The sequence below is a fragment of the Drosophila subpulchrella genome, chromosome 2R, assembly GCF_014743375.2.
Source record: "Drosophila subpulchrella strain 33 F10 #4 breed RU33 chromosome 2R, RU_Dsub_v1.1 Primary Assembly, whole genome shotgun sequence".
Taxonomy (NCBI): domain Eukaryota; kingdom Metazoa; phylum Arthropoda; class Insecta; order Diptera; family Drosophilidae; genus Drosophila; species Drosophila subpulchrella.
Window position 1 is genome coordinate 17,078,644 of NC_050611.1, and position 24,507 is coordinate 17,103,150.

General features: G+C 39.6%; 2 protein-coding genes, 1 long non-coding RNA gene and 1 other non-coding gene across 5 annotated transcripts; 2 read left to right on the top strand and 2 right to left on the bottom strand.

Moving 5' to 3' along the window:
• Positions 1–42: 42 nt before the first annotated feature.
• On the bottom strand, positions 43–2,642 carry LOC119552200 (cytoplasmic phosphatidylinositol transfer protein 1). The gene is made up of 7 exons (XM_037862058.1): positions 2,485–2,642; positions 2,267–2,415; positions 2,115–2,203; positions 1,159–1,166; positions 1,031–1,102; positions 846–975; positions 43–789 (listed from the first exon to the last, which is right to left on the bottom strand). The coding sequence occupies exons 1-7, from the start codon at positions 2,533–2,535 to the stop codon at positions 467–469; spliced, it is 822 nt and encodes a 273-aa protein (XP_037717986.1). The 5' UTR covers positions 2,536–2,642; the 3' UTR covers positions 43–466.
• Positions 2,643–3,098: 456 nt separating this feature from the next.
• Positions 3,099–6,953, top strand: LOC119552204. The gene is made up of 15 exons (XR_005219580.1): positions 3,099–3,335; positions 3,520–3,619; positions 4,021–4,066; positions 4,256–4,319; positions 4,517–4,575; positions 4,768–4,821; positions 5,014–5,063; positions 5,235–5,282; positions 5,458–5,519; positions 5,698–5,753; positions 5,949–6,004; positions 6,176–6,238; positions 6,421–6,472; positions 6,649–6,710; positions 6,850–6,953. It is a non-coding gene; the product is annotated as an uncharacterized LOC119552204 (long non-coding RNA).
• On the top strand, positions 5,550–5,631 carry LOC119552321. Its single transcript, XR_005219655.1, has one exon. It is a non-coding gene; the product is annotated as a small nucleolar RNA R38 (small nucleolar RNA).
• A 915-nt stretch (positions 6,954–7,868) lies between the features above and the next one.
• LOC119552197 (protein FAM13A) lies at positions 7,869–23,903 on the bottom strand. 2 transcript variants are annotated; one of them, XM_037862054.1, is made up of 4 exons: positions 23,739–23,903; positions 20,066–22,105; positions 10,061–11,767; positions 7,869–8,838 (listed from the first exon to the last, which is right to left on the bottom strand). In XM_037862054.1, the coding sequence occupies exons 3-4, from the start codon at positions 11,759–11,761 to the stop codon at positions 8,128–8,130; spliced, it is 2,412 nt and encodes an 803-aa protein (XP_037717982.1). In that variant the 5' UTR covers positions 11,762–11,767; positions 20,066–22,105; positions 23,739–23,903; the 3' UTR covers positions 7,869–8,127. The 2 variants fall into 2 exon arrangements, with proteins under 2 accessions (XP_037717982.1, XP_037717981.1); XM_037862053.1 differs by lacking the exons at positions 20,066–22,105; positions 23,739–23,903 and adding an exon at positions 12,481–12,913.
• Positions 23,904–24,507: the final 604 nt, after the last annotated feature.

Here is a 24,507-nt window from a genome sequence, read left to right on the forward strand (position 1 = left end):
GGCTGCAAAATAAAAGTAATTAACAATCATATGACATGGAGCTACCTTTCTAATATGTTTAATCGTCTGTATTTGTACACCAAAAAATATACATTTAATTTGAGGGCTAAACTAGGGAATATAGTTAACACAAACCGTTGACTAGGATGTGTGTTTGGGTGCAATGCGTGTATATAGGTTGACTATAAATTGCATGGTCTAGTTTTTAACAATAATTTGGTTTCGAGTTCCCAGCTAGGTGCGTGTGCATTGTACTTTATAACGCTGCAGGCAGTTTAACTAGAGCTCTGAGCTTCTTTGGACCGGCGAAATGCATCGACATTGATATACGATATGCTATATACACAAACATGCGTATGTTAATAAGATATTTTCTATGAAACTTTGTAAGCCTGCCGCGAGGCCGTGAAGGTACAATTTGCCTGCATTCTGTCTCTATGACTTCTCTGTGGTTTTAGTTGAAATCTCAATCAATATCGTCAGCTTGGGTGGCAGCATCTCCCGCCGCCTCGTTTGCACCACCACTGGTATTGTGGATTTTCTCATTGGTCTCGGCCTGCTTTTGGCGCTCGTAGGCGCGAACATCCTCGAGGGTCATGCCGTGCCATTCGTCCAGCCAAGCAAAAGCCTGCCGGTGGCCCAGCAGAAGGATCTCCCTAATCCCGCGCTGAATAAAGTCCTCCACTTTGGTCTGCAGACCCCAGACTTCGAAGCTGGCATGGACCACCTTGTAGGAGCACATGATGGGTTTGTCCGTCTCTCGCCATCCCTCAATCAGTGGTCCGCGATCTGGGGTTGGTAAACATATTAATATTTATAACTCTCATATTTAATCCTTCAATTACTTGTCTTTTCAGATTTGTAGAACTTGGGGTCCTCCTCCTTCTTATAATGCTTGGCACTGACTTCATCGAAAGCTATATCCAAATTATCCACAGTTCGAACTTTCAGCTCTTCTTCCGTGAGGTCCAAACACTGTCAATCAAAGGCATTATTAATCAATCATAATTGGCTGTTCAGTTGGTATTACGTTTTCTGTGCTGCCATTATTGTCCTCGTATTTGGTTTTGATGAGCACATTTAGCTTGGGTATGAAGGAACACTGTAAGGAAGTAATTGGTTAGCGAAGGACAACCAAAATAGATGCCATACAATTACCGTGTATTCTATTTAAGTTCAGCCAATTACGTTCCAATCACAGCACATGAAATTATAACGTATTAAAAATAAATCAATAAGCAAACTCATCAAATATAGTTCGAGTGCGCCTGATGTTTATTTTGGGATAGAAGTGTTAAAAAAATATAATCCCCTGGGTTTTATATAAAAGCCCGTTTAGGTTATTATTTCGGTTTCTAAGCACTTAATAAGAAAAATCCCTAGGGAATCAAAAGGCTAATCTAGATTTGTCAAAAAATTTGAGGGCTTATGACAGCAAAGCTAAAACAAGCATGGAAAATGAGTATTGATAGTTAAGATATCATATCATAACACTTTTATAAGCAATCAATCAGATTTTCTTCATTCTTTGAATAGAACTGGCTTAAACACACATTCGTAAACACAGAAAATGTAATTTTCCTTGTTTAGATAATGTAATCTAGCTTTGAGTGTAAATAAACCAGCTTGTAATGGATTCCACCCTCAAAGTCAACGACCCAAAGCCAAAACCAATCCCATAGAGTGCATGGCGCTTTATCGAGTGCATTGCCCACCAGGTAATCTGATTTTATCAGCCTATCCGATGGGAATAGCGACAGTTGTTAACAAATTGCCGAACGCAGATTGGAGGAGCAAGCCATGGAGCTCTGCTCTTGATCCCCATGAAAGCCACATCCATGACGTGCTGACTGAGTAAACAGGTGTGCGTTTAATGGGGCCTTTATCGGCAGACATACCCCCACCCACCATGATAGATGATGGTCTGATGATAACACGGAATTCTTTCTGGCCCCCATAAACACATGATGTTCGAAGCACATCGCCATATGGCTGTGGTGAGAAGAAGGCGAGAATCCCCATTCCCCGCCTCCGAAATACACAATTGGATTAAAAATAGCCTGGGATGCGCAGTAGGTGGTGGTGGGTTACGGCGTTACAGCTCTACTGCTCACCTGTTAGCGTGTAGGGATAGTAGTTCCAGGATTTCTCTATCACATAGAAGACGCGCGGGCAGATGGCCTGTATCCAGTAGGGCAATCGGCTAAGAAGTGGTGATACATATCATTAGTGGACTTTCTTGAGCTGTATCCCGAGGAATTCCCACCTGGACAAGTGGATGTGCTTCTCCGTGTACTGACCCTTGCCATGGACGGGATCCTCGCAAGGTTTGTTCTCCACCACCTCGACGCCCTCGCCCTCCTCCGATTGTTCCAGACTATGGCGCGCTATCATATAAAGCTGCCCGATTTTGTACTGTCAAAAGATGAGTGAAAATCGTTAATTGGAAGCAAGTGACGTGGGTAGATAAAATCATGGACGAACCTCCTCCACGGTGAGCGGCATGCACACGCGGTATTCCTTGGTCAGCACCATTTCGTTGGCGGATGCGGCTGCCGGAGAAAATCCAAATCAAAACTTTTAACGTTACGCAAAGCGACACACACGCGACGCAACGGCAAACCAACAACAAATGCGCAGTGTGACCAGGCAGTGAGTCTTTAAAAATGTCTTGCTATTTGGAATGGTGCCAAATGGTGGGGAACTTTGATAAAATGCTAGCAGTGTCAAGACCCATAAGGAATACCCTTGATGAAAAGTTATGGATGTGTACAGCCGCCATTAATTAATCGATAGCCTGGTCGATGAATCTGGTAATTCTCAAAATTCCAAGTACGGTCACATCCCCACGTGCATTCGTTCATTTCTTTTTTCTTCCATCTTGCATCTCGCTTTCTTACTGACACTTACGCTGAGGCTATCTCCCTTTTTTACTGACACTTACGTTGCCTTACGTTTTGCCGACACTTACGTTCGCATCTTGCATCTCCCTTTTTACTACACTTACGCTGAAGCTATCTCGCTTTTTTACTGACACTTACGTTTTGCCGACACCGACACTTACGTCTTACGTGGTGCTTACGTGGGTTCGAAACGCCGAACAGACGGTCTATTCGCCGAACGAAATTCGAACAGTGCAGTTCTCAAAAGATCTGAGGAATTATAGAATGTCTGCATCCGCCACAGCAATTAACCGTGTTTTTGCGTAAGAAGTATGCGTAGAAGGCGTAAGCGCAGGAAGATGCGTGCAATCGTAATTAGAAATGTGCAAATTGTATCCAAAAATGGCAAGTCGAGTTTGCTCTGTTAGCTCTCAGCTAAAATTTAATAAAAGGGTAAGTTAACGTTGGTTTTATCTGTGCAAAATATGCAGCTTGATTGCATGATGATTTTATTCGTACCGCCCCAGTCTGAAAAGACGTGTTGATTGGTTCTCTAAACTGATGCCAAAACGCACATGTTACAGACTGATGAAGTGATTAAATTGCAATATATTCATATTGTTCGTTTAATTTACAGAACACCACGAGGTAGCAGCAAACAACTGCATTAAAATGAAGTGGAAAATTCTAGTTTGGATGGTTTTTTACCAGACCGAACACACGTGTTCAAAAGTAAGGTTAGTTTCGACACCGAAAAAATGTTTAAATTCATTAAACTATAGTTTACAAATGAAATGCATGCACGCCGAAACTATAGACTACTGGTACAGTAATTTTAAAACATATTTTTGGTTGGACGTAAGGTTTTACCTCCCATCCAGGTAAAAATAGTGAAATTTTTAAACCGACTGTACAAGTAGACTATGGCGTGGTTCTTAGAAAAAGAATTCAGTAAACTATTGTTCTGTGAAATCGTCTTTACCTGTATGATGAAACATTTACCCAGCTCGCTTTGATATTCTATGAAGAGAACTGTTCCAAATCCAACGCAAAAATAAACTGCTGACTTTGATTTCTTCAAAAAGCAGTGCTATCTTTATTACTATAAGTACTAAAATTTGGATTTTTCTATTTTCAGATGTTCTATATGAGAGAAGATTTACTGGATTTGGATCTCAGCATAGGTGTGTATTTTATTTTCATTCAATTAAATAAATAAGATATTTTGTAAATGATGATTAATTTTATTTGCTACTCTTGAAAGCCTCTGATGAAACTTTCACCTTAAAAACTGAAGAACACTTAAAATATCTAATGTTTTTCATAAAGAATTACAAACTGCGCTATAATAAAAAAATTGTCATTTTTTGCAGATTGACCGTCATAAAGGGGATATGACTAACATTCAGCTTAATTCCTGAGACGATAAAAATCCAGGTAATAACACTATTATATTTCGTGTGACATATTTCATATTTGTATGATGAAACATTTACCCAGCTCGCTTTGATATTCTATGAAGAGAACTGTTCCAAATCCAACGCAAAATATAACTGCTGACTTTTTCATGCACTTATAAATATGATTTTTCTTATTCCTATCCTTAACATGAATTTCCTTTTATATTTTGGCAGGAATTGATTGAAAAACTTCAACTTAGCTCGCAACATAAGTCACGGATCTCTCTTCTTAGGTATGTATTGAATACTTTTAAATAAACTATTTAAACTTGAAAATGATGATTTATTTATTATTTGCTACTCTTGAAAGCCTCTGATGAATACTTACACCTTTGGAACTGAGTCAAAATAATAAATTCGATAGTTTAAAATTAAGAACCTACATATGTACTAATTGATTGTTTTGTTTTGTCTTATGATTACAGATAGAAGGGTACCAGAAGAAAACAACGAAATGCCAACTCAGTTGAAACTATAAGGTAACTAATTATTAAATTGATAAGAAAACAAATTTTAAAAGTATGATGAAACATTTACCCAGCTCGCTTTGATATTCTATGAAGAGAACTGTTCCAAATCCAACGCAAAAATAAACTGCTGACTTACTTTATTTATGAAAACATTTCTGTTATCGAAAATTTGTCTTAAAACTGATTTCTTTTAATTTTTAGGAGATGGGTACTGACGTTGTGGCTGCCAACTTTGCAAAACATCAGCATAGGTGCGTAAAAATATTAAAAATTGTATGTGTGTAAGATAGATCCTATGATGCTAAGCATACCGCCCCAGTCGGAAGAACCTTGTCGATTGGATTTATAAACTGAATTTCTCCTAAACCAATAATTTGTATTGCTTTAATAAATTCGTACTAAAGTCACTTTTACAATTTCAGATTGGGATGAATGTTTCCTCAATATAAACATGACTTCATAATTCAAAGGTGAGTAATTATTCTTTAAACAATTTTGATGTATTTTCTATGATGACAAAACAATAGACAAGCATATAACCGAACAATCATGTTGATTTTCAACCGACTGAGTATAGAAAATACATTACGTGTGCTAATATCATAAGAAACAAATTTTTACGGACGTATTTTTCTTATTTTACAGACAAACCCAGATGAAGTGCCTATAAAATCATGACAACTGATTTTAAATGATTTACCAAAATGGTAAGCATATATTAATAGAAAGATTTTTATATATGCAATGATGATTTCCTTTATATCCAGTTATCCCTGTCATAAGAATAATTGATGATACATAGATTAAACTGATACATATATGAAACTCTTAATACTAGTAATCTCCTATATTATATTGGTACTAATGTCATTTCTTATATTACAGATACCTATAACATTAAATGTTATTCAAGCTGCAGAAGAACGTCGATTATAAAAAAGGTCAGTCTCATAATTTTGTCCTATGCTTACTTAAACTTTTCTTTTATGATGAACACCTTATTTAAGCCAAACAGTTATCCCTAACATAATAATAATTGATGATTGAATAATCTGACATATATACCTTTTGAACACTAGATTAATTTTTACACTGAACTAATATATTAATTACTTATTATGTTCTACATTTTTTAGATGTCCGGATTGCAGTTGGAAACCCTTATTGAACGATAATGGTCTAAAAATTTAAGGTAGGATTTCTTTCAAATAAAATAGGTTTATTGTTTATGATGATTAAGATATCGCCCCAGTCGGAGAAATAATGTCGATTGATTAAATTTGCTGATCAATTAAAGTCAATAAATTTATTTTACCTTATTTAAGATTTTTTATTAAAGCGCTATTTCTCTTTTATTTTACAGGCATCTTCTACATTTTTGAGAAATCCGGATTGCAAGTTCTTACCGACTTAACAAAAAATTAAGGTAAGATTTCTTTCGATTTAAACTTTAAATTTTCGGTTTGTTGATTATGATGTATAAAGATATCGCCCCAGTCGGAGAAATGATGTCGATTGATTAATTTTGCTGATCAATTAAAGTCAATAAATGTATTTTACCTTGTTTAAGATTATATATTAAAGCTGTATTTCTCTTTTATATTACAGGCATCTTGGGAATACGTCGGGAAAATATTCACTAGCCAGTCGGCCTATAAAGGTGTGTATATGGATAAATCCTTCGATTTTTGAATACTTTCTGATGACAAACCAATAGACAAGCATATACCTGAATTCACGTGTGTTGCTAACATTTTACGACTGAATTCGACAGATTTTCTAAATTTTGCAAAATAATAATATTGTAATAATTCCAAATATTTAATTTCCTTTCAGATGATAATACCCCAACAACTCCTTGTCTTTATTTGGCTTTGTGATTCATCTTAGACGTTGTGGTACGTACTTTGCTCTTATTTTTTTTGGCTTATCAATTCTATGTCAAGAATTCACATGACTGATCCGCCACATTCATTTTAATTAATATGATTAACCTTCCCACACTTGAACTAATTTCAATCTTATCTTTTCTTGCAGATATTCCACGGATTGCGAAGAAACCCCAAAAATATTCTAAAAATAATACTGATGTATCTTATCTATGAATAAAAATACAAAAGATTTTGTTTAATATAACGTGATATATTTTATTTTGCATTTCAAATTATGTATAGACATTCATTCGCTTCAGTTAGCTGGGAGATACTTGTAATGCTCTGCTTTCCATATTGACCCAATTCAGTGGGTTGCATATAAGAATATTCAATTTGTAAATGTTGAGTCCTATATGTATATATTTTTGCTTTGGATGTTCATTATATGTAAACATGTAAATATAAGTGTACGTTGTTTAAATACACGTTACATATGTATTTGCTTGGCTTGGGCCTTACACTCTTTATCATTGTAAATATATATATATATATGTATATTCATATATCGTATGCATGGATTAGGGGGCGGGGGGTATACACGTTCAAAAAACCCAATTGCTTCTTGCACAACAAAATCATTACCCAGGCTCTTAAGCCTGCACTTCGATACTAACTTATGATCGTCTCAACTCTATTTCCGCATCCAACGCTATCAAATGCCTTAGAACTTCTTTTTTTTCGAGTGTGGGTGCGTGCCATTTGCACACTGAAACATTTAATGGAAAGCACAACTAGAATGGTTGGGGGTATTGTGGTTAATAGATTGCTAGAGTCTAGTATAGATATCGATATAAAATGTTCATTTCTACTAGACAACATTTATAAAGTTTTGTAATTATTTGATTTGCGGTTTCCACCTGCTCCTCTTTTAGACCGTGTGAAACTATAGCTAATCTCAAATAATATGTGCTCCCCATTTTCGAAGTGGGACAAATCAGGCCAAGTCATTTTTTAACATCAATGACGATTTACAGAACACAAAGGTAGAGTGCGAAAATATATTGCAGATTTTTGGGTTACATTTAGATATCAATTCCGTGCGGGAGTCTGAATAATATTTAGGGGTACGAGTCTGAATCAAATGTCTAGCGTTTACGTTCTCAATCACTCCTCTTTGTCTCATAATGTTTCGTTTTTCTTTTCTTTTTATTACAATTACTCAATAGATGTTTTTTAAAAAAACAATAAGGAATCAACAATATTCATAAAATGTATCATTATAGAATATATGGTAAATGTAAGTCTAAAAACTACATATAATTTGTATAGATCTAGGTCTGTATTTGTTTGGTTGGGTATGAAATAAATAGTTATCGCATGCGTGTGGGTGAACAGAAGTCGAATGGAAGTAGGATATTCGGATATCATCTTGTATAATAGCTTAGTGCCCAATGTGCTTCTTGATCAGGGCCTGCAGCAGACGGACCTTGGCCTTCTTCTCCTTGTACTGGGCATAGGTTTCCGTCTCCAGCGAGCGGCGATCCTGCTTGAGCATTTTGCGTCCATTCTGCTCCTCAAACAAGGACTCGTACTCGCGGATGGTGGCCTTCAGCAGGGATTTCTCATCGCGAGCTCGATCTAGCTGCTCCCACAGCTGGTCCACACTCAGTGCGGAGATGTTCTCGCTGGCCGCCTGGTTGTCCTGATTGGTGGACGCCACTCCAGCCGCCGGACCCGTCAACGTGGTGGTGGTCGTCGACTCATCGGAGGAAGCATTCTGGGTGAGAGTATTTGGGGCATTCGAGTCGCTGGGCGAGTTGGTGGTCTCGGTGCTATTGTTCGATGAATACTGCAACGGTGTGGAGGTGGCCTCGAACACCATGGCCTCGTGCTCCAGGATGGTGGGCAACTCGGGTACTCCAGTGCCCGCTCCAAACATCACGGTGCGAGAGACCAGACGCTTTAGCAGCCTGTAGCGATCATAGAGCGGCCTGGCGGCATCGCGCTCCTCCTTGGTGATGGGATGTCCATAGAGGCTCTCGAAGTACAGCAGTCCATGCTGCACGGCACTCTTCTCCTGCACCAGTTGGTCGGCATTCAGCTCCTCCAACTGCTCGGAACGGCGGCCATTTACGCGCTTCTCGTTAAGATTCTGCAAGAGAAATGGTTTTCAATTAGTAAATTGTCATAAACATTTATATAATTGTAACGTATTTCACAAGTCAACTGCTGAATAAGTAGTTTGTGGTAAGTAACCAGTAATCAGTGAAAACAGAAGCCCAGAATTAACTGATAAAGACCACCCACCACCTTGGTAAACAAGACAATTAATCACTGGCATTAGGTACTTAGATTTATTTGTGACAGATTGGCAATGACTAGACGACAACAGCAGACATTTGAAAAGAAGATGCCAGAGCGTCGAATAAAAATAGAAACAACTGCGAAATATTCGCGTACTGTAAACAAATAATACCACTACCAACATCGATATTACAGTATAGCAATAATATATGGAGGGGCACTTGGATGGCTGCTCTTTGGGCCATTTCCCATTTCCACAGCAAACCAGCTAGGGAAAATCATTTCGCGCGCACTTTGTTTTCTTGGCAAAAATTCAATTCCGAGCGGATTCCTTTGGGCCAAGTGTTTGTCTGCCGCGAATGTATCATTAATTTGTCAATATAGAGAATATGGAGGCTTGTCTAAATGCCATAAATACATATGGTATATTGTCTATAAATAGAAACTCATTATAATGTGTCGGAAACCTCCTAATTTGCAAGGCGGGAATTGTTTTTATTATACCTATCCTACCGAAACCATAGAAACGTCAAGAATTTAATGATATAATCAAGTGTAATTGATTTTTAGGTAGTTTAATTATGCAATTCATGTTTAGATCTGATTCATTTTTATCTGCTGATTTTAAATTTAAGAACTATGATATTTAAAATTTAATAGGTATTCGGAAAATCTTTTCTTTTAACTATATTATGTTCTTTTAAAGGCATCAAATTCTTAGAACAGTTTACATTCCTATATCCTATACCCCTTTAAAGCTCTTTGACAGGGCATAAAAATGTCGCTCAACCGCAAAATGTATTTTCACATTCTAGCCAAAACAAAAATTTGTTTTTAAAATATATATATACCCATGTCTACCAAGAGCCATTTGACAATGGGGCAAGATCAAAGTTATTGCTAAATTGCTAGGCATGTCACCGCCGCGGCTGTCGAGGCAATCTTCCTATGTTTATGCGATATATCTATATCTGTCTGTGACGTCTGTCCCACTTGCTAATTGTGATAAAATTTTTCGAGTCTCGTGATTTTGCAGACTGACGATAAACCCATAAGGAGATTTCTATTACCTGTTCGATTTCAGCGAGGGTGGCCTTCATGCGCTCCAGCTTCTTGGCCACCTCCTGGCCACCGATGCCTCCAACGCCGCCGCCGCCACCGCTGCCCACCTTCAGGCCCAGAGCTGCGATGGGATCAGTCTTGAGCTCGTGCCGTTCCTTGCGCAGCTTGCTCAACTCCGCCAGGGCGTTCTTCATGTACTTGTCGTTCAGTCGCTCCGCCTGCGATGGCCTGTAGCCCAATCTCTGCTCCAGCGACTCCTCCAGCTGGACTAGTTTCTTCTTCAGCACTGTGACCCGGCGATTGATGGCCTTCAGGCGCTCCTCGGGCGATTGAAAGGCCACCATCATGGCGGGCAGCACCTGTTGCATAACATCGCGTGTGCGCATATTCTCCAGCGAACTGAAGGCCCTCACCGCATCCATGGGCTCCAGGCAGCAGTCCATGTCGCTGGTGTCCGCATGGAGCTGCACGGTGGCCGCCTGTTTGGGCATCTGCTGCGGATATGGCATGGCCTTGGCCAGTTGAGCAGCTGCATCCAGATTGCCACCGATATGTGGTCGCGAATGGGCATATCTCCTGCTCAAAATGGGAGCCGGTTCATCTCCACGCTCCCAGGGCAGTGACTCCTGGGCAGAGGTGAGATCCAGACTCTGCTGCTGCCTCTGGGGTTTGGCCTTAATCGGAGCCGGAGCATTGGAAGTGGGCGTGCTGTCATCGCTGCCCGCCGAGGAGCTGGTTGTGGGTGTGGGTGAAATACTGGCGCTCCTCTTCGACTGCAGCTCCTTCTGCTGCTGATGGAAGTCTATTAGGTTGTTGTCGTTGTGATCGGCAGCAGATTGCATGGCCTGCTGACTCTGCTGTTTCCTGCTGCTGATGAAACCTCGGCGTTCGTACTTCAATGCCGACAGATCGTACTTGTAGGCACTCTGCTCATCCCGCCGCGAGGGCAGATACTTGGAGCCACTGCCTCCGCCGCTGCCGCCCTTTTTGGCCACTCCAGACTTGCGAACCGGCGGCTGACGGGATTTACAGAAACGCTCGCTGCTGCGACGCCGTTCGTGCTCACACTCAGAGTCATCGCTAGCTTCTTTGATTGCCTGGCGAGCGGGACTGGTCTCCAGGCGAGGACGCTCCTTGGCCGCTTCTCCGGTTGGTAAATTGGCCAACGAGGCATTGTTCTCGCCCAGCTCGGAGCACTCCTCCTGCTCCCTTTCGAACTCCTGGCGATAGTTGGCATAGCTGGCCGTCCGCTTGAAATCCTCCGACGAAACCCGCCGGATAACCTCACATTGGGCCTCCAGCAGATTGGCCGCTTGTGCCTGGGCCGTGGGTGAGACGATGGCTGCCGGTTCGGTGAGCAACTCCTCGCTGTTGCTGCGCTGCAGCTTGCGATCCTGGCCAAAGGCCGAGCTGCTGTCCAGGCGCTCCTTGCGCTTGCGCGACGACTTCTGCCATTCCAAGGCCGGATGTATGATCTCCGGCAGGTAGGTGGAGGTGAAGCCGCTGTTCAGGTGGCTCTTGTCCGTGCCCGCCGGCGTTGGCTTCTCCGGACTGCGGACCACCTCATGCCGGTCAGCGGGTTTCGAGGACGACGAGGATGAGGACGATGATGAGGAGGAGGCTGCGCTGCCGCACGAAGCCGTCGACGATGATGAACCAGTGAGACGACTCAGGTCGTCTTCGTTCAGCCCAGTTGTGGGATGGCGCATGCCGCACTGAAAAAAAAGATTGAGAGGAGGAGAGGCAATTAGAAAAATCCATCAAGTGCCGTGACAAACTTAAAGCTAAATTATAAATAATTAAACAGCCCGCGAAATGTCGTTTCCCAGGCACAATTAAGTGGGTTAATAAGTGTCCGGCACAACGTGTCGTATGAGTAATATTCTGTTCAATACATTTATTTCTGCCATGTCATGAGCCATCATCAAAGTCAGCAGTCGCGCATAGTTCAACGAAATCTCCAGCTTATATAAGCCACACAAGATCTGATAAATAATTTATTGCAGTTGTTGACCATATTCAGGTTTTAGGAAAAATGCCTACAAGACTTATGCGTTATATAAACATTTGACAGAATACTGGATTATTTTTTATGACTGATAAAAAATGATATCGATCTAAAATTATTTAAGTTCAGTTTAGAAACTTTTTGTAAATGCCTCATCAAATTGAACTATTTTTATTAAATATATTTAATATACGATAAAAATCTGAAAAATATAAAACAAATTTTTTTTAAAGACATTGTTTTTAAATATCTTTAAAATGATAATACAGAATTTAAGCAAACATAGTTTAATTGCATTTTGGCAAACAATTACTTTGATTTATGTTATATATCCGCATGACGAAATTCTGTCCAAAAATGATAGTCATATTTTATAATCAATGTTAAAAAATACCCCCCCTAATACTATTTAATATTTACCAATATGTAAGTAATAATCCTGGGCGTCATTTTGGTTGGCTAATCTCTACTTTAATCAGTCTAACTATTATCACAATGAATTTAATTCAGTTCACTTTTGGTTTTGATCACAAGCGTTTGATTTATGAAGACTCTTGTTGAGCAATAAAAGTTATAATAAAAATGTCAACGCCTTAAATCTTGCTTAATAAATTTCAATAAACACTAATTGAAATTTCCTTTCAGGTTTCTTTTTTCGGTTTTTGGACTCCCGTTTCTTTCAAGTGGTTAACCGTTTCTAAGGTTTGCAGTTTTTAAACATTTCACATGATATTGGGACTTCGGTTTTTCCAGTATTGTTTCCAGTTCTCTAGAGGTTTCTTTAAGAATCTTTAGCTTTTGGCTCGGACACAGCCGAGCAAAAATGTTTTTGAGGAGAAGCGGAGAACACTGGCGTTGCTTTCTTTGGGAGCACCGAATCACTATTAAACCCATTCCGCTCCGACCTCGCGAATTATATGCGAAAATCCCGCGAGAGCGGTTGGAGATATAGCGAGAGAGCGCGCCTGCGCAGTGATATAGTTACCGATCCAATCCGATTGATCGGGAAAGAGAGCAGAAAGAGGGCCGCCAAAAGGTGCGAAAGTATTCGGTAAACAACAAAAGACTCGGGAATTGCTAACAAGTCTTGAAAAGGAGACATTCTGGCCAGTCTACCTTTAATTTCCTTATCGCTGTCTATGATATGGGGGTAGCATAGGTAGGGTCTCAAAGGTTCCCTCTGGAGGTTTAAAAATAAATCTGGCCCGCAAATTAGCAGCAGCTCTAGACTTTATGGTCATATTAATGTGGCGAATTAATTTATGCACTTGTTTACGCCCCCTACAACACGCGATTCGCACCCCAATCGAATCGAACCGCATGTATATGGCCAAAATCGATCGATCGATCAGCATTTGGGGGGATCCGAGGCCAAAGACAGGTATAAAACACAGGTAACGGGAAATAAACACAGAAATATGCAGGGGCACAAATGCTAAAATGCGAAAATACGAGCGAGCGTAGCCGTAGAAAAACAAATTTCAAGTGCAATGTCACGACGTGTGTGAAAATACAAATGAAAATAACATGAAATGGCTGAGAGAGGACCGAGCTGGAATTCTCTGAGTCACTTTCCTCTAGGTTAACCAAATATCAGAGCATCTTCGATCGGTCAACTGCCCCCAACGCAAACGAGACGAACTAATTAAGACCCACGCGCCCTACAGTGACGTCAATGGCGAACGTGACCGAGTTCATCAACAAAAAAAGAATCATGAAACAAGAATATCTCGAAATTAACACATATGTTGAAATAATACATTTTATTTTTCAATGATCCTAATAAGTTTTTGACGTTATACGCCCTTCCAATTTCACAAATAATGTTTAATGCATTAGACCAAACAAGTTCTTTAAAATCCTAGCCACCAGTCTATCCGAAACCCTAAAAAATAAATACAAATAAATTTTTTCCAAATTTTCCAATATTGTAAGATCATTATCTAAAAATTAACCATTAAAAAATTATCAAAGAAAACATGGCGTATGAGTGATACATTTTACAACCTTCACTTGGCAGCTGTCCCAACCATTTATTTTTGGTTCTACATTTTTAGTTTTACAGTAAACAAAGAAATTTGTTTATAAAATGTCATCATTATATTGACATAAAAAACGGCGCGTGCAAAGCATTTCCAATTGGCAGACCCATTAAAGAAGGGTGTTAGGTTTTTATCAAAATAATTAGACTACTTAAAACCCTGAAACGGAAAGGGGAACTTATTTTGGGACTTTACAAAACCAAATAGATAGCGACAGGTGAAAGCCCCTCGTCTGACACCTTATAATGGATAATGAATGGGAAATCAATTGAACTCGTGTCGAGTTTGTTGATTGAAGGATTTATTTAGCCATGGAACGAACCACTTTAAAAACCCAATCGAATATATTGATTGTAGGTATAAGAGATACAAAATCACTCTTCTCTTTGTACAGTTCACTCATAAGAATTGGTAATAATACCTTTGTCACTATGATTTATCTTCACCGGAATTGTTTACGCAATAAAAATGTTCAGTTATTGTTTACAGAGAGGCAACCACATAAGTGCATGACTCAAAAAGCTCCGACAAAAGGTCGAAATGGATTACAATCCGTATTGAACCACCGAACCACCGAACCACATCCCACTCACCCAGTCACACTGAAAAAACTGCTAGCACGAGCCCACAAATGAATTGGCATTTATTACAGTTTCGCTTTCAGTTTGTAGTTTTTAGATAAAGATTGTGAATAATCAGGTGGTGGTGGCATTTTCCCACCTCCCATCAGACATTCTCGATAAGAATCCGTCGTCATGGACTATTTATGGACGGCAGGCGATTAGAGTTTAAGTGGTTTCGGAACCAAACATGTGAAGCTATAAATTATAAAGATCGCTGGGAGTCTAAAGGTTCTTAAAGTAATATTGGTTGGTGTTTTTTTTTATGAAACATTATATTTTAACAGAAATTTGGATTAAGATGTGGAAAAAGTAACAAAAAGATTTAGACTTTTCAATCCTTGTAAGCCTTTGTGTATTGTCTACTAAGAGTAGATTTTACAAATTTCAATTTATTTACTTTTTTAGGACTAGAACCTGTTCTAATTTTAAGCATGCGAACGAGAAATCGTAATGTGGAATGTACCCTTAACTAATTAAATTACAATTTACTAAGTTGAATTTCAAGCGATATTTCTCCTTTTTAGATATATGGTCTAAGAGAACGGCTAATGGCTTTTAAATTACGTTTATATTTTATACCTTTTCAAAGTGTTTTCAAAGAGTCCCGTAAGGAAGCTCGTAAATATCTTAATCCTCCAGCCTATGCCAATGGCCCGAAGGTCGCGAAGCCCACATTTTAAAAGAGCCACGCGCTGGAATCAATATGTTTACCGCACCGAAAACGGCACGAAAACAAAGTCATGGGTACAATAGCATGGGGGATTTATGGGGCTTTGTTGGCCTGCCTCCTATAGCAGTGGCAACAAAAACCACAGCGGCCTCGCAGCTTCTCCAGCGGTGAAACGTCAGAGTAGCCAGACTCACACGGCGATGCTAAAAATGGCCCAAGCGGCGTATGCGCGATTTGAGGCGATGTGAACCGTGAGATGTGAGATTCGTTTCGGGCATTTTAACAAGCCCGTGCGAATATTTCTTGTCCGAGACCAGAGTGTTACCGATTACTCGGATACTTTAAATGGCGGGCAAATATTAAAGGCTATTTTCACCGGCTAATATGTCGGATTTACCTGGTAACCGGGCTAGTATCATTGACTAATCAACAGCCTCAGACTGCCTAGCGCCGGCTGAAACCGGTAGTAAACCGGCCATAAGATAATGCTTATGTACTCTCCCATTCTCACCCATTGAGAGGTTTTTGGGTAGGTCTTCGCTTTGGGATCGAGTGGGTAAACAGCGTTAGCGTAATTGTATTTTTGATATTATTGATATGGGCAGAGGCTCTCACGATAAAAGCGGCGTGCGGTGTTGACATTTCATCCGTTTGAGTGGCTTGGGAATTCGGCGACCGAATCGTAAACAAAGCGTTGTAATCGTTTACCCTCAATTGTCTATTTTTATGGGATCCCTTTTATAGGTAATGCATTACATCAAAGTAATACCGGCACTCTAATTTCAGCTTTAAAAATATCTATAACTCCATTGAAGATCTATGATATCACCATAGATGCTTAAGGAATGACTGTAAATTGATAACTATTATCTGACTTTGGGGATGTTATAATACCGAATGCAACGTAATCTCGATAATAATGCATTTCCACAACCCTTTAGGTTAGGGTAGAGCATGCGCAGCTGGTAATTGGTATTTATTTATTCACAGCTGTTGCTGACTTCTATTTAAAGCAATTTTAGTGAGTCAGTTGCTGTTCACCTACTTCAATCACTTTACTCTTTTAAGTTCATCAATTGAAGACAAGGCCGGAAAAGACCCATTGAAAGTGAGGAATGGAATTCCGAAGTGCCCAGAGTCTTAAAAAAAGATATCTGTTGCACTCAGTTGACAGCACGTACTTGCCTTCAATGGATACGTATGTTTTTATGCGAGCTTATAATTGAACGACAATTAATCACATTGATAAGATAAGGGGCAAATCGATTCACAGAAACTGATAGCGAATTTAATTTATGTACTGCCACTGGAATTTCAAGCAGCCATCTCAAGTGGCCAGACTTGATCATAATTTATGGTTTATAAAACCGAAACTAAAGGAACTCGTTTCTATTTTTTGCCAAGTTCTATTTTTGGAAGTCGTAACTTTCCACTGCAAATCGCATCAATCAGTGCCTATAACATGGCTATATCGACTAAACAAGGGAGTTTCACACCCCCAATAAATATGGGTACCCCTACAAATCGGTTAATGTCAGTCACGTGCTTTTTTTGGATTTCTGGGCTGCAATATCCAAGATTGCGCAACTTCAAACAGAAATGAGAATGTGTTTGAAGAGGTGGGGAGACGGGGGAAATTTGAGACCCGCCAACAAGTTATGGGGAAATGCCAATGGAATATTACCAGGCCCAAAACCAAAATGCAAATGCGGAGCACACAAAATTTTAATGAAGCATGTCTGAGAAACAACAAGCAAAGCAGAGTGGCAAAAAGTTAGTAGGAAAAGTAAACAGGGGAAGAGCCAAAAATGACTAATGAGCCATGGAAAAACGTTAGAAAAACCAAGTAGTTCAGAAATAAACCAAGCCGAAATGTCAGGAAATGCGCGCTTACATTTTCATGGGGTCAAAGTACATATCCTTCATTTTCCGCTCGTGACGTAATTACTTTATTGGCAGTCACTTGATCATTCTCTGTTGTTGTTTTTGTTTGAATCCATCAATTAATTTACGAATTCCGCTTTCTGCTCTCTTTATTTGAGTCTTCATTTTTCGCCCGCTTTCGTTAGAATCAATCAATTTCAATTGATGAAGGCATCTCCAGTTCATAAAAAAATCGACAGCAATCAGAAATTTCTTTTTCCAGTTTCGTGAACTTTGCCAACTCGTATATAAATAAAATAAACTCGCAAATAAAGAAAGGGGGAATGGGATGCAAAGCTTGTTGCCATAATTTACGAGCTACGTTCAACGTGAACAGGTTTTGTTTATTTAAATTATTCCCTCTGGTTTCATTTTAATTTGAAACATTTAATTTTTGATGGGACAAGGCGGGCATCTCTCTTATTCTCTTATTCTTTAGCCGACTGAATTTGAAATACTGTGAAGTATAGTTTGTTTTTTCTAATGGTGGATGGTGGTGTCACATCGCGGACTGGTCCCAGACACTCCGAACACATGACCACCCGGCAAAGTTGGTCACGAGACCCACAAACGAGGCACACGACCCTGGCGGATGCATCTAATGGATTCTTGATTCCAAGTCTCTTATACAATCGCCTCGCAGTGACACGCGGATTTTTTTTAATGAATGATCTCAAAAACGGAGACCGGCGAGATCATGTGGTTTTCAGAACAAAATAAAGACTTTAAAAAGGGTAGTGATGTTTTGTATTTATATTGCAGTTCTTATAATGAGTATCTTAGAATTAACTAATAGCTTAACTACGCTTAAACTGTCTTCCCTATCTATTTATTGACTAAGCATGTTTATCAAACATAAACATGTTTATTTGCTTATACGCTTTATAAACTCAGCTGTCGTTTTGTAGACTGAAAATTTCAAGTACATTTCTTGCGAATAATGTTTGGTTGATCATAAGTCACTTGGCATTAAATTAAAATCTGTATTGTTAAAAAAATCTTAATTGGATAAAAATTATTAAGTTCTTTATTAATTCATTCTTTGTCCTTTCTATATAAAAATATCAAGAGACAGAGCCCTTTTTCTACTTCCATGATGAAAGTGGCTTTTCTGTCTGGGCAAACAGTGATCGCCGGGTGATAATAAATGCCGTTCAGTAGACCAGGGCGAATGCGAAACAGAAATTTAAACAATGCCAAAAATAAACCGCACGATTGATAGCTTACACATTGAACTTTTCGGACGCTATCTAAAAATAGATAAAACCGCGCAATTTGGCTAAAAAAATCTGTTTGCTAATCTGTTTAGTTTTCACGCTAATTGAATTTTGTCGACTGGGAACAGTGGCTTCTGAAATATGGTTTATACGTCTAGAGTCTAGACTCCCGACAGATACAGCTTAATTGGTTTACCGTCAATTATAGTCTGGGGTAAGTATACAAAATTAATTCAAACTGTCAATATAGTTGGTAATTTTTTGGGTCAACATACTCGAAAAGCCAATTTTCGTTGCACGTCACGAAAGTTGACATGACAATGGAAATTATCCGTGAACTCGGAAGGCAGGGAATTTGTGGGGTCAAAAAGGAAAAAGGGCCAAACCCAGCCACATTATATTTACAAAACGGCAAAACCCCTTGATAACCAATAAGGCAAATGAGTAAAGGAAATTTTTTCTGTGCAATGGAAAACTTTCCGTTCACTTGTAGTGCCCACTGTTGTGTCATGACTCAAACTCAGTATCTGTAAGTAAGAAACAATAAACAAAGCGCACGCAGAAACAGAAAACAGAACACAAAATGGATCGATTGAATCGGAATGTAATGGAAAAATCAGTAGCACAACTAACGAGATAAGATTTTCGTTTGTCACGGACAAAGCTCCATATATAGAAAACTATATAGATTTTAATATGTGCGCCTTGATGGCGCTAAAATGGATATCAATATGTTTATCAAGCGGGCTTTTCCCTGGAAATTGCCAGCGGTTGTTCTACTTTGTGGCAGGCGTCTGAAAATATGCAATGGATCCGATTACGTTCGCAAACTTTTTCCATCGCCCTGGCCAAATGTGTTAATTTCTTTATAAGACCCGGCGGTGGCAAAAATAAACATCGTATTATTTACGTATATGACACCCATCGCAATTAGTTGGCAATCGTTTATGTAAATACATGTCCAGCAAATAAACGGCAATTGTGGCGGACAGGTGTGAAAATATGGAAAATTTAGACGACTTATTATTAGTATTTTAATGGTATTATTTACACTGTTCGATATTCTAAGAAACAATATAGCGCTTGTTTATTTACAAATGTATATTAAAATAGGGTACTACTTGGTTCGTATTGGAGATAGCATTTAACGGCTTTTGTGGGTGTTTACATGGTAGTCGAGCACTTTCTAGTGCCGCGCACGGTTTGGGTCTGTTGATAACAAAATTATTTTGAGGTGAGTATGACCTAACAAGATAGTTCTCCATATTTATAATGTAACAATTTGTTTATACATCAAGATCTTAGATGAATAAGTACTCTTTAATAAAAATGACTATCTGAGCACTTATACCATCCTTACATTTAAGTTTGTTCAACTGACTTTTAGAAAGTGCACATGATTTGATGAAATGATTTCAAATTTGTATATGTAACAACAATAAAAACTTGGAATTATATCTTATTATCTACCCTCTTAAATTAATATTAACAATAATAATAAGGTGTTTGAAAATTAAATGTTATACTTACAATGCAAGCCTTAACGGACTTCCAAAGATTTCTCCCAAAGTCTTCAATCTTGCTGGTTTTTCCCCGTACGTTCGCCAGTTGCACGACGTTTTCGGTTCGACTGGTGGTTGGAAAAGGTGTTTGGAGAATACCAAATCGAATCGAAGATCGAAATCACTTGGCCCCGAAGCCTAATATTGCGTTTTGGAACCGGCTAGAATCGTTTAGATAGAGCCAAGATGCGCAGGATAGTCACATTGCCGTTAATTCACACGCGCACTCGAAATGGAAGAAACGACCGATCCTTTTGTATAATTTAACTATTATTTTGCTGTGGCCTTTTTGCTAATATTGTTAACTTTGGTATGGTAGCTTTAGATCTGGTTATTGTGCCTGTTGTCCGTGGTCCAGGATTTCGCAATCTCACGCAATTTCGTGTTTTTTGGGGCCCTCGGGCTCTTGCCCGCTCACCTTCCTACTCGCTCTTGAGCTTGATTTTTTTCTTGACCTTGTATCGACGGTTACGCTGATCTACGACAAACTCATATCGCGATCTCTGCACATTTTCGCTATCTAGACTATAGCTCAGACCCAAAAGGCGTAGCACTCCTAGCGAATACGTTGTGACTGGATTTTAGTGCCGGATCGGATGCGAATTTCCTCTCTCTCTCTCTCTCGGCGAGCACCTTCTCTTTCTGCTCCTTGTTCCTGTAACGTTCCTGCCTCTTCCTGTAAGGAGAGAGGACCTCGCGACAACAAATTGAGTGACCGACGACTAACGGTGAATGAGCAGGCGGAGCGCACCTGTCGAGCTTTTATAGCACAGTTATGTCCTGCGATCGCTCAGTCTCTCTCTCTCTCTCTCAATCTCTCACTTGCTGCAATTGCATTCGCTGCTGTTACACTGTTACACCCACGCTCTCTCTCTAGCTAACGCTCTGTCTCGTTCGCTCGCACACTACGGCTGCTTGAGGAAGTGAGTGGACACGAGACGGTATCTGAGCATGTGTCTTTGCGGTTTTCGGCTGCCGCTCTTTTCGGGTGCTCTTCTCCGGCGCGTTCTTGTTCTGCCTCTTGTGCTTCTTCTTTCAATCGAGAGTTTTCCCCCTTGCAACGCCGTTGTTTTCTGCTTCTTCGTTGCTTTTGCTTTTGTTGTGGCTGCCTCTTTTGGCACTGGGGCAATTATGTAAAGCGTTTGGCTTACTTTAAAAACTTGGACCACAGCTTTGGAGTGCTTTTTTCTCTGTGTGTACTTGCAGCTTTTAGCTTCGTATTGTACTGGTATTTATAGTTATTTTTGTTGTTGCCAATGTTATTGTGTGCGAGGTCATCGACGCGCGTTAGACGAAACGAACAAAAAATCGATATTTAACACTCGTCACACTAGATAAAATGGGTTTATGGGCTAAGTTTTGTGTTTATTGTTTTGCCCCAATGGCAAATACTCAAAGAAACTGGAGTTTTTCAGAGCACAATTGCATTTACAACAACAATTACCCGGCCGCGAATTGAAATAACTTTCCGCTGCTTTGGACGCACGTTGTGTCGCGAGACGCAATTTTTCCAAATGGGAGCCACTCGAATTTGATTTTTGGAGCCCAACCAAGCGCTCGCTCTCTGCTCTCTTTATCTTTCCTCCCTCTCTATATCTGAGCGCTCTCTTTGCGCAGACTCTTGTGTCGCTGGGGTTATTTTTTTTTTGCACAATCTCGGATTCCTTAGCATTAATTATCCAAATAGCGGTTTCATGTGCATATTCAGTTAATTCTTAGATGATGTTTCCTTGCAGGGGAGTTGTGAAATGGGCGTGTAAATAAAGGCGTAATGCGCTCGCGCGCTCTCTTCTCCTAGGATTTTTCTCTTCAGATGACGATGACGTTGCAAATGAAACGGTTAAAACGGCGCATCTCACTCGCACTCGCTCGCTCTCTCTCTCTGTCTCTCTTGGCTAAATGCTCTTCTTCATTTTCGGTGAATTCACTCAATTATTACGAATTTCAATGAGCGAACTTATGACGGCAATTGCATACATTTTTGCATTCTGTTTATCCATAGCTATAGCTGAAAATAGAAAACTCAATTAGGACTGGCGTTCAAAACCTTTGATTTTTCTAAATCCCCATTGTGCAATCGAGAAATGCAAAAATAGCACCAACAAGTGCGGTTCCAGATTGAGCAATTAAGCCCAATTGGATGCAATTTGCAGTTGGGCGAGAAAAGGGGGTAGTGCTCAATAATTTACGGGTGTCAAGTTCTCATTCCCTTAATGAACCCTCGAGAACTTTCGAGAATCCTCCCAGGGGGGAGGAAAGAGAAAAGGGGTGGTGGTTGGGTGGTAGGGAGAAATAAAATAGTTTCTGCAATTGGCCAGTTGGCCGATTTGCATTTATATTGATGTGGCTGCGAGTCATAAACAAAATTTGATTATGCAAATGGAAGGCAAACAACCGAAGGAAAACCGATTCTGTTTACTTGAATATCAAGGAAAATGCAGTAATTCTATCAACGGAAGAAAGAAAAGGAACGTGATAAAATTACACATTAAAGACTGAATTTAATTATATTTTCGAAAACAACTTCAAATAGGTTTTCATAACATTTTCCAACCAAGGAAAATCCTTTTGGCACCAGAATTAAAAGCCATTAAGCGACTAATTTCTTTCATTTTAGTATTCGCAACCTTGAGAAAAACAAGTCATTTAACCTAACCCAAATCGTCTGATTATCCTATGTATATCTATGGCATCACCTACTATATCATGCCAAGCCTGTTAATAACGCCATAAAATGACTAATTGATTGATGATGTCTGGCTTTCAACCCCAGATGGATATTTTGCGTGCCGCAGTCTTAAAATATGTCAAAATAAACATGCAAAATTTGGTTAATATTTTTGAAAAAAAAATGTTTTTTATATTTATATGTATGACTATATATGCGCTCATTAAAATGTCTTTGACGTCGCAGATAAAATTAGCCAACAAAAAAAAACCGAGTTTTTAATGTTCTGCTTTATTTCGGAAAAAAGCAAATAAATAAAATCAAAACAGAAACCGAAAAATTGTAAACATTGAAATGAAAACACGCTCTGCTTGTGTGTCTAATCACAAATAAAACCGAAAAGAGTGTAAAGCGAGAAAAAATAGATGCCAAAACGTTTTTCGCAAGTCCTTGATGCATCAACATCAATACCAGGTGCAATAAATACTAGTCGGATGTTGTGCAGTTTTTACACTGTCAAAAATATGAAATGTGTAAAACTAAATGCATGTTAAATTTCAAAGTAATGTAGATTTGTTTAAAAAACACTACAAATTATTTGTGTATAAATACAAAAATACGTCTTTAAAATTTAAGGATTGTTATGATCTATTTTTGGTTTACTTTCTAATATATTTAAATTCCTAGTATGGTCCGTTTAATGCGTTTTACTTTCTTTCTTCTCGGATCAGCTTTAACTGTATAAATCAGTAGTTATTTTGAATTTAACAGCTTAAAAAATTAGAATTAAACCTGTTTTTTCGGGGCAATTTAAAAAGTTTAATTATTAATAAGCTAGATTTAAAATTAGTTTCTCCCAGTGCGACTTTAAGTGATGCGCAATAGGGTATGTAGTTGCAATACTATTTCTCCCAGTGCATCCTTAAAGCGCCTTACCCCTTTAACCAGTTGCAACACTTGTGCTCGCATTTACCTAATTTTCGGCGGATTTTTCTGCTCTCTCTCTCTTTGGTTGTTGTTGCTGTGGATTTTTCCACACTCACACCACACTCAAAGCGACTCACACACACACGCGGGGATAGAAAAGTGCGGATACTGCGAGAGAAAGAAAATTGTGAACCACACCGGACGAAGAACCAACATCGAATGAGCGGAAAAATAGCGGGCGCACGTGCTTAAAGCAGCGTAGGCCAAAAAAGGGGAGAGAGGTGAATCCCCCGAGAGAAAAGGGGGGGAGGAAAGGGTGAGCAAAGGAAGAGTCGTGGGAGAGTGCGTTTTCTACTGAATGAAAGCGACAGGCTTCGTGGCCCTTCGTCTGCAATCGGCGCCCTTCGTTGGTGGAGCTGCTCTCTGCAACTTGCATCTCTCCAGCTCTCTCTCTCGCGGCTCTCCGAAAAGTAGGCAAGGACGTGGCTGCAATTTAAGGCAAACAACGGCACACCTACGCCCCCTTGGTCACGCCCCCGCGCGTTAATTAAATATCGCACATACGCAGCGTTAACACTTCCATCGGATTTTCAGATGGCAGGGCTCTTGGCTTGGCTTCGCCTCCGGTCGCATTTCATGGCTTAATGCCTCGATCTCGATTCGCTGCGGAATGCCCGCCGTAATGTAATGTATGCACGTCCTTGAAAGCACACTAAGAGCCACGTCGCGCCACCCACACGTACACATCCTTCAGAGCTGCTCTTTTATTGCACCATGCAGTGAAATAAAAGTACCCCTAAGCTGTGGTATAAAAA

Coding starts and splice junctions, on each gene's coding strand:
- LOC119552200 (XM_037862058.1), bottom strand. CDS start 2,535: ATGGTGCTGACCAAGGAATACCGCGTGTGCATGCCGCTCACCGTGGAG. Junction 2,416..2,484: donor TGCCGCTCACCGTGGAGGAG/GTTCGTCCATGA, acceptor ATCTTTTGACAG/TACAAAATCGGGCAGCTTTA. Junction 976..1,030: donor ATAATGGCAGCACAGAAAAC/GTAATACCAACT, acceptor TTTGATTGACAG/TGTTTGGACCTCACGGAAGA.
- LOC119552197 (XM_037862053.1), bottom strand. CDS start 12,510: ATGACGCCCAGGATTATTACTTACATATTG. Junction 11,768..12,480: donor GGATTATTACTTACATATTG/GTAAATATTAAA, acceptor CTTTTTTTTCAG/TGCGGCATGCGCCATCCCAC. Junction 8,839..10,060: donor CCCTCGCTGAAATCGAACAG/GTAATAGAAATC, acceptor TTTCTCTTGCAG/AATCTTAACGAGAAGCGCGT.